Below are 8,791 nucleotides of genomic sequence, written 5' to 3' on the forward strand. Positions count from 1 at the left end.
AAGCGGAGCCGGAGACATTGGAAGCCGAGGCTCCAGTTCACTGGGCGCAGGGCTCGGACACCCGTGAGGACCCTGAGCTTGGCACCCACATACTGCTGCCCCAACTCGCGTTGGAGAGGAGCCAGAGCCCCTGCGGGTCCCAGAGGGAGCGGTGGGAGCCAGAGGATGAGGCCGAGGCGGCGCTGGAGAGGGACCTGGAGCTGAGCCTTGGGCCAGGCCTGGAGGTGCCGTCCTTCCCCGGTGCCGCGGGCAGGAGCCTCGGGGACGTCCTGGAAGACACCGAGGACCTGGCCAGGCTGCGGTCAGTGGGCACGGTTCCAAATCCGCCACGCCCGAGTCACATGGTTCCTCATATCGTACCCTATTCCCGTTCTTATAAATCGTAGAGGGGATTTTGCCTCCCTAAATGTTGCCTGGCCGGAAGGGGCAGACAGGTGAGGGGTGAAAATCAGGTGCCCCTGCCTGGGGCTTCCTTCTCTAATTGGCACAAAGCTTCGCTCTGGGTCAGTGGCCATGTCCTGCTTGTAGCTCCTTCCGGGAAGGTAACTTACTTAGCAGCCGGCTTCTGTGTTATGGTGGGGGCTCAGGGAGGGCACATGACTTGCCCCAAGTGTCTCTGCAGCCAGTGGCGGCACTAACCTAGGACCTCCCCTAACCTAACTTTCTGCTCCTCCACCCTGCTGTCCCCACAGACTGGTGTGTGACAGCTCCGTGCTGCTGTGCCTCAAGAAGAGGTTTCACCTGGGCCGAATCTACGTATGGGGGGATCCGGGGGGGGAGAGTGGACTGGGACTCCCTTTCCCCTGGGATCAGAGGGTCATCCGGCACCCCTGGAGCTTCTCCTTTCTTCTCCTTCCTGGGTGGGTGCTGAGCCCTCTCTGGGGACCAGCAGAGGCGGGGCTGGGGTTGGGCCAGGGACCGTCAGAGCCCCATCCCACTTGCATCTCCTGGCCCATCCATGTTCTGGTGAGAGCTTCGGCTTTCTTCCCCAGACCTTTGGGGGGCCCCTCCTGCTCGCTCTAAACCCCCACCGGGACCTGCCTCTCTTCTCACCTGAGGTCATGGCCAGCTACTACCCCAGGAAGGCCCCCAACACGACCCCGTAAGTGACTTTACCCCACCAACCCTTTGCTCACCCCCCGACCCCCACCCCGGGCAGCTAAGCCCTCGCATGTCCCATTGTCTGAGGTCTTAGGGACTCTGGCACGTCCTGCCTCCACCTAGGAGGGCCCAGATGCTCCTGGCAGCCTTCTCATCTGCCCCCACCCTATTTCCCCAGACACATCTTTGCCATCGTGGCATCAGCCTATAGCCTGTCTCAGAGCACTGGCCAGGGCATATGCATTCTCCTCAGGTGAGCGGTGGCTGCCCTGTTTGACTAAACCCAGAGGCCACACTGCAGGCTGTGAAGGGGTGGGTAGGTGGAGGGGGAACACAAGGTCTGTATTTGAAACTGCTGGTCTGCTCCACAGCTGGGTGGCGGCTCTGGACTTCCTAAGGGTTGTGTTCCTGGCTGAAGTCACCACATGGGCCCTTGAAGGAGGCACTTTTTTCTGTTTGGTCTCTATGCCCAGGGTCTATCTTTCCGCATTTCTGAGGGTCTCCTCTAGGGGGAGTATCATTTCTCGGTTGTGGGCTCCATGGCGTCATCCTCTGTGCCCCTTCCTGGAGACCCTACCAGCCCCTCCCTCCTGCAGTGGGCACAGTGGCTCAGGGAAGACAGAAGCTGCCAAAAAGATGGTGCCGTTCTTACACAGCCTGGCACAGGAGCAGACCAGGGACAGAGGATGTCAGGTGAGGGCTAGCTGGCCATTTTCCAGGGATCTCCTTTGGGCCAGGAGTGTGGTCTCAGGCCTCTGGTTTCTCCTTGGGCTTACCCCAGGCATTGCCTACTGTGGTCAGAGGAGAGCGGAGTGGGGTGGACTGGCCTTCCATGGACCCGCCTAGTCTCCAGGCACAGAGTGTCTTCAGCCGGGCTGCTGATCAGTGGGCACTGCTGCTGCTCCTGGGTATACTTGAATGCCCTTCCCCCATCCAGCTGGATGATGTCCTGCCCCTGCTCGGCAGCTTTGGCCACGCCAAGACAATCCTCAATGCCAACGCCAGCCGCTTCGGCCAGGTCTCATGCCTCTACCTGCAGCAGTGAGTGATGGGGGTCCAGGTGGGCGCAGGGGCACCCATGATCAGCTCCCCTTACTGGGAACCCGAGGCTGCTGCCCTTGGGTCCAGCCCATGGTGGGTCCAATTCGGAATGGGGTCCCTGTATTGCATGCACCCTGGGCACCCCTACCCAGTGTCCTGTGCCCACAGTGGGGTCATCGTGGGAGCTTCTGTGTCACATTATCTCCTTGAGACCTCGAGGGTGGTATTTCAGGTAAGACCCACCCCGCTGCTCACCCCTTGCCAGCTCCCAGAGTGGGAAGGTAGGAGGGGCCACTATCAGGGGGTGGGGATGCACCGTGGTCTTTAAGCCACCAGGCTTGCCTTCCCTAGGATTTGTCCCCGCTGCCCTGGGACAGAGGACCAGGCCCCTGCCCCCTCCTAAGCCAGTCCTTCTCCCCCAAGGCCCAGGCTGAGCGGAGCTTCCACATTTTTTACGAGCTGCTGGCAGGGCTGGACCCTGTGGAACGGGAGCAGCTCTCCCTGCAGGAACCTGAGACCTACTATTATCTCAACCAGGTGGATGCGAGGCCCGCTGGGCATGGGTGATGGGGTCTGCGCAGGGAACGGGTCTTGGCTCAGGTGTCTGTGGAGGAGCCAGAATAGAGAGAAGCTGTGGGTGGCCAGGCCCTGCTCCTTAGCCCTGCTCTGCTCTGCAGGGCCGGGCCTGCAGGCTCCCAGGCAAGGAGGATGCCCAGGACTTTGCGAGACTGGTGAAGGCCCTGCAGGCACTGGGCTTGTGCCCAGAGGAGTTGACCGCAGCCTGGGCCTTGCTGGCCACCACCCTGCACCTGGGCAACATCTGCTTCTCCTCATCGGAGGTGATCTCCCTTGAGTGCATGGCTTGTTTGCATGATCAGGGCAGCAGTAGTAACGCCAAACACCTGCATGTGGCTGACTACAAAGCCCTGGGCCACCCTCAGAGCCTCACAGCTTCCCTGGAAAGCAGGCAGACTCCCATCGTATAGACGAGAAAACTGAGACCCAGGTGTTCTGCACCCATGTCAATGCCTGTTTCACAAAACTGCCACCCTTAGAAAGCATATGTGGCATGAACTGGGCAGCTGTTACATACTTGGCACTGTGTAAATCACTAATTTGGTTCTCGTGACAGCACTGAGACCTAAGGGGTGTTGCTTCCCTTTTAATAGTAAGACTGTGGAGGCTCAGAGAGGAAAGACACCGGCCAACTAGTAAAGAAGTAGATCAGGACCCAATTCAGGGCCTTCGGACTCCGGAGCCGGCTCCTACCTGTCCGGATCTATGTGCCTTTGGTATCAGAGCAGCTCATCGGGCAAAGCGAGGCCTGGCCCCTGCCCTGTGCGCTGTGGCCATTCCACAGGCAGAGCTCTCCCTGCCCCTCCCTCCTCTGTCCAGAGGGAGTCCCAGGAGGTGGCTGCCGTGTCCGGCTGGGCCGAGATCCACAAGGCGGCATGGCTGCTGCGGGTGCCACCTGAGCGCCTGGAGGGGGCTGTCACCAGAAGGGTCATGGTAAGCTCGAGGGTCCTGGGGAGGCACAGGCCCAAGCTGGCCACCCGAAGGCTTGGTGGGTGCCCTGTGAGCCTTGGGTGTGACGCACCACGTGCACATCTGCCTTCCAGGAGACGCCCTATGGCCGGGCCTCGAGATCCCTCCCTGTGGAAGGCGCCATTGATGCCAGGTGGTCCTGGGGGCAGGAGGGGGTGTAGCCCCACCTGGCACTCTGCTGCACACGGCTCACTCACCATGTCCAACAGGGACGCCCTGGCCAAGGCCCTGTACTCCCGGCTCTTCACCTGGCTGCTGATGAGAACCAACACGCGGCTGGCACCAGCCGGGGAGGGAGGCAGCATGGACACCGTCACTTTTGTGGATGTCTACGGCTTTGAGGTCACCTCTTGGGGTGGGGCCCAGGACAGGGTGGCCACCTCATCCTGATTATGTCTGGGGACCCCAGCAGCTCCAGCTGTCCAGTAGGGGGCACTTGTGAACTATTTGCCCACCTGGCTCTGAGATGGTCCATCACACAGCTGCGAACTCTGTCCCCTCCTGACCTCACCTCTGGAGAGTTCTGTCCCGCTTGGCCTTGCAGAGCCTCCCAGGAGCCTCTAAGTCAGTGGAAGACAGGCCCTAGGATGGGTCGGCCCGCAGCCTCCCCTGCCATACACCAAGAAGAGGGAGAGTCCCCCATGTTGCCCTAACTTTTCATAAGCTCTTTGTCTCTTTCCAGAGGACCCTGCCTCCTCAGGGCAGGAAGGAGGGGGCTGGAGGGCACAGCTCACTGTGCCCCCGATCTCTCCTGCGCTCCAGTGTATCCTTAGTGACCACCTCCTCTCTAACGAGGGGGATGAAATGGCAAATGTGTGTCCTCATGTGTGCTTTAGAGTGACTCGAAACTCCGTGTAAGCTACAGAAAGTGGGGACTCTGCTGGGCTTACTATGCGGGGGGATCAGAGGAAGGAGCCTGTAATCCCTGCAGGAGGAATGCCAGAAGGCTTCTTGGAGGTGGCAGCCTGGAGCCCTGCTTATGAGGACGTGGGATTTCGATAGTCAGAAAGCTAGGCTGCAGGAGAAGGAGGCTTCCAGACCACAGGATGGTTGTGACTGGAAGCCTGAATGCTCACAGTCATGCTGAGAGCAGAGGGCGGAGATCCTAGAGGGAGGCCTAATTGGGCTGGGCAGGGCTGAGGCAGCCTGCATGCTGTGCCAGGGCCTTTGCACTTGACCCCGTAGGCTGCAGCATCAGCCCTGGAGCATCGCCCCTCCCGAGGTGCTGGAGAGAATTCAGGCAGCCCCTGTGGGAGGCAGATGAAGGGCACTGTGCCTATGTGCCGGCCCCCCACACCTGCCCTGTGCCCCAGCCTTACGTGGGTGCCCACCTCACTGCCCACATGCCTGCAGGCACTGAGGGTGAATGGCCTGGAGCAACTGTGCAACAACCTTGCCAGTGAGCGCCTGCAGCTCCTCTCCATCCAGATGCTGCTCGCCCAGGAGGAGGAGGTGAGGTGACCTGGGCATGGACGAGCAGGAGGACACCCAGCTGTCCCCGGGATCAGAGGCCATCCCCGGTAAAGGGAGGGTGCTGAACCGAGAGCTCCGCCCCAAAGCCCACTTGCTATGGACCGCCTCAGTCCTTCCGAGCCTCAGTTTACTTATCTGTACAATGGGAGAGCCATCTCTGCTCTGGCTCAGATGACGATCCCCCACACATGTGGGTGGGCTCCCTAAACAGCCAAATGCTGGCTGTTCCCAGGAGTGTCGGCGAGAGTCGCTGCCCTGGGTGCCTATCCCCCAGTCTCCAAGGGATTCCTGCCTGGGCCTTCTGGTAGACCAGCCCCACAGCCTCCTGAGTATTTTGGATGCCCAGACGTGGCTGTCCCAGGTGAGCCCCTAGTGGCGGGGACAAGGAGCCAGGGAGCAACAAGGTGTCAGAGTCTGGAGGCCCCACCCACGGCCCCTCGGCACGGCTGGGGAAGGCAGCATGCCCAGGTAGCACAGGCACCGAACTGCAGCATGGGCCTGAGGAAACCTGCCTCTTATCAGGCCACAGACCACACCTTCCTCCAGAAGTGCCACTATCACCATGGCGATCACCCGAGCTACACCAAGCCCCAGCTGCCCCTTGCTATCTTCACCGTGCAACATTACGCGGGGACAGTCACCTACCAGGTATCAGGGTGAACCAGGGACAGACTCCCGGGTGAATCAGTGGGGCAATATGACCCTGGCATTTCCTCTGGGAGCTGAGTCACCTGACAGGTTACAGGAATGGATGAGGAGAAGCTCCTTGCAAGGCTTGGCCATCTGTCCTTACCTAGGCCCTTGGCCACACCCAGTTCTGGGCTAGCTTCGGAGGCTGGGGGCAGTGGAGGCTGTGAGACCCTTCAGACCAAGACGGGCAGAGCATGTGCATGGGACCTGGCTCTGACAGCCTCAGGCCTCCATTTTCTCCTCCGTGAAATGGGAGTGGGAATCTGTCCTACGGATTGTCATGAGGATGAAATGGCCAGGCGGGTGCCTGCCACATACTAGGTGCTCACTGAAGTTTCACAGTGACTGCACATCTACCCAGGAGGAGAGACATTGAGGGGAGGGGCCTAGTATAAAGAATAGGACTGAGTGACGGATTCGAGGTGGGGCAAGTCATGTAAGGCTTCCTGGAGGAGGTGATGCGCTCCGATTGTAGAATTAAAAATACAAACTACCCAGAAGTTACCCAAATAAGAAACAAAAGGAGTCTATGTCAATTATACCTCCAAAAAAAATCACATCAAAAGAAATTAAAAGAAACACAAGAAGACTGAATGAAGAAAACTGTGAAACTGTATTGAAAGTCACAAAAGAAGACTTAAAAATGGAGAGCTGAACCCAACATTCATGTTGGGGAGCCCTAATATTGTTCATTCTTTCTCAACTAATCTAGAAAAGTGATACGATGCCAGAGGAGGAGGAATAGGTTTTGATGAAATTATTCTGAAGTATCATCTGGAAAAAAAAGCTTGAGAACAGCCAATAAAATATTGAAAAGCAAAAGCGTTTTCTAGTTTCAAGCCTTACACTTTAGGTCTCTGATCCAGTCGTTTTGGGTTAATTTTTATATATGGTGTGAGATAAGAGTCCAACTTCACGCTTTCGCACGTGGATTTCCAGTTTTCCCGGCACCACTGGTTAGAGACAAAGGTGGCCTTTTAACTCAGAGGGGAGAGGCTGGATTATTTGACAAAGGGATTGGTCCCCACACCCTACCTTCCCCCCTCGGCTTCCCCCCCACCACATTGTCTCTTGCAGGTTCACAAGTTTTTAAACAGAAATCGTGACCACCTGGACCCGGCCGTGGTGGAAATGCTTGCTCAGAGCCAGCTCCAGGTGCCCCTGCCTATCTTTCCCAGGTCCCTACTCTGCCGCACTCCGTCCCCCCATTCTGCCCTTCTTGCCTGAACACTCTTGCTCAAGTGTCCTCAAGCCCCTGGCACCTTGGACCACGGGCTGGCACACTCTGGCTTGGCTCTCTGGGGGTAGCGGCAGGCAGGGCTATGGACAAGTCCCCCCTCTCTCTCCACAGCTGGTGGGCAGCCTATTCCGAGAAGCAGAGCCCGAGGCTGGGGGCGGGAGAGACAAACCCACATTGGCCTCTCGCTTCCAGAAGTCCCTGGGGGACCTCCTAGCCAGGCTGGGCAGGTGAGAACAATGCCCCTTACACCTGGCAGGGAGTCATATGGGGGGCTGATCTGTACCCAAGTGACCCCCCTTCCCCCCATCAGGAGCCATGTCTACTTCATCCACTGCCTCAACCCCAACCCCGGAAAGGTGAGCTGCCCCAGCTCCCTGCCCCAGCTCCCTGCCCCAGAGCCGCTGCTGCTGCCCTGCCCCTCCCCCCCTTCCTTGTGCTCTGTCCTGCTTTTCCCACAGCTTTAAGCCCCGTGACTCCAGTGCCCATTGCTCTGTCCCATGGCCACAGCTTCCGGGCCTCTTTGATGTGGGACACGTGGCAGAGCAGCTGCGCCAGGCAGGCATCCTGGAGGCCGTATGTACCCGCAGTGCCAACTTCCCAGTGCGTGTCCCCTTCCAGGCCTTCCTGGCCAGGTAGGGCTCCAGAATGGGGCAGCCAAAGGCCCATGCGTCTCAAGTGTGGAAAGAGGTTGACACTTTGCTTGTTCCAACCTTGACTCTCTGTCTTCCGGGCAGGTTTAGGACCCTGGGGACAGAGGGGCAGGGAGAGCTCTCTGATAGGGAGAGGTGTGGCGCCATCCTGAGCCAGGTGCTGGGGGCTGAGTCTCCCCTCTATCACCTTGGAGCTACCCAGGTGGGTGTGTGCGCAGAGGGGCAGGCCCCGTTGGAATGGGAGAGGAGCATTCTGGGACAAACCCAGGATCTGGTGGTCCTTCTGGGTGGTGGGGAGATGGAGTGGGTCTGGGTGGCAGGTGTCCCGGGCACCCTAGGAGAATAGATTGTTTGGCCGGAAGGAAGGAGGCTGAGGCCTCAGGAGAAAAGCAAGGTGGGCCCCAGCCCCTGGCATCCACACCCGGCCTGCCTCCAGTCCACGCCTCTGCCCCCAGATCCTGCTACAGGAGCCAGGCTGGCAGCAGCTGGAGCAGCACCGGGCCCAGCACCGTTCCCAGGCGCTGCTCACCCTGCACCGCGGCCTCCTCACCTGCATCTCCCGCCAGCGCCTCCGCCTCCTGCCGCGGATTCAGGCCCGTGTGCGGGGGCTCCAGGCCAGGTGTGCAGGGCGGACGAGGCCATGGGCCTCATGAGGTGGTCGGGCAGGGACAGGGAGACATAAGGTCTCAAGGCAGGTTTGCCCGCTCTCCTCGAGATCATCTCTGCCCATGCGCATGCCGTCTGCTCGAAAACCCCAGTCACGGAAAGCTCCGTATCTGCCGAGGCCACACAAACCCGCAGTCTCGACTCCTTGAGTGTTCTCTTTTCTAGTCTAGTGTATCCTTCACTCTGCAACAAGAATGGTCTTTTAAAAGTATGCACTCGGTCGTGTGCAGCCCCGCCTACCTCTCCGGCCTCTGGGTCTGGCCAGACTTTTACACTCCAGGCTCTTTGGACCTCCTGGTCCTATACCAACTCCCTCTTCTCACCTCGTTAAATCACAGCCTGTCTTCACTTATTCATCCAACAGCTGTCGACTGACCTTCTCTAT

General features: G+C 59.1%; 1 protein-coding gene across 1 annotated transcript in view; it reads left to right on the forward strand.

Moving 5' to 3' along the window:
* MYO15B (myosin XVB) overlaps nucleotides 1-8,791 on the forward strand; it is a 27,470-nt gene that overhangs the window by 1,977 nt on the left and 16,702 nt on the right. Inside the window, 20 exon segments of the mRNA XM_023531616.1 lie at nucleotides 9-301; nucleotides 693-756; nucleotides 993-1,102; nucleotides 1,280-1,361; nucleotides 1,672-1,794; nucleotides 2,039-2,142; nucleotides 2,311-2,374; nucleotides 2,820-2,981; nucleotides 3,538-3,651; nucleotides 3,762-3,820; nucleotides 3,897-4,029; nucleotides 5,041-5,139; nucleotides 5,393-5,521; nucleotides 5,683-5,808; nucleotides 6,928-7,005; nucleotides 7,202-7,317; nucleotides 7,401-7,446; nucleotides 7,598-7,722; nucleotides 7,825-7,942; nucleotides 8,196-8,361. Coding sequence (XP_023387384.1) covers nucleotides 9-301; nucleotides 693-756; nucleotides 993-1,102; nucleotides 1,280-1,361; nucleotides 1,672-1,794; nucleotides 2,039-2,142; nucleotides 2,311-2,374; nucleotides 2,820-2,981; nucleotides 3,538-3,651; nucleotides 3,762-3,820; nucleotides 3,897-4,029; nucleotides 5,041-5,139; nucleotides 5,393-5,521; nucleotides 5,683-5,808; nucleotides 6,928-7,005; nucleotides 7,202-7,317; nucleotides 7,401-7,446; nucleotides 7,598-7,722; nucleotides 7,825-7,942; nucleotides 8,196-8,361 — 2,311 coding nt within the window.

This window comes from Pteropus vampyrus, unplaced genomic scaffold, assembly GCF_000151845.1.
Source record: "Pteropus vampyrus isolate Shadow unplaced genomic scaffold, Pvam_2.0 Scaffold72, whole genome shotgun sequence".
NCBI lineage: Eukaryota > Metazoa > Chordata > Mammalia > Chiroptera > Pteropodidae > Pteropus > Pteropus vampyrus.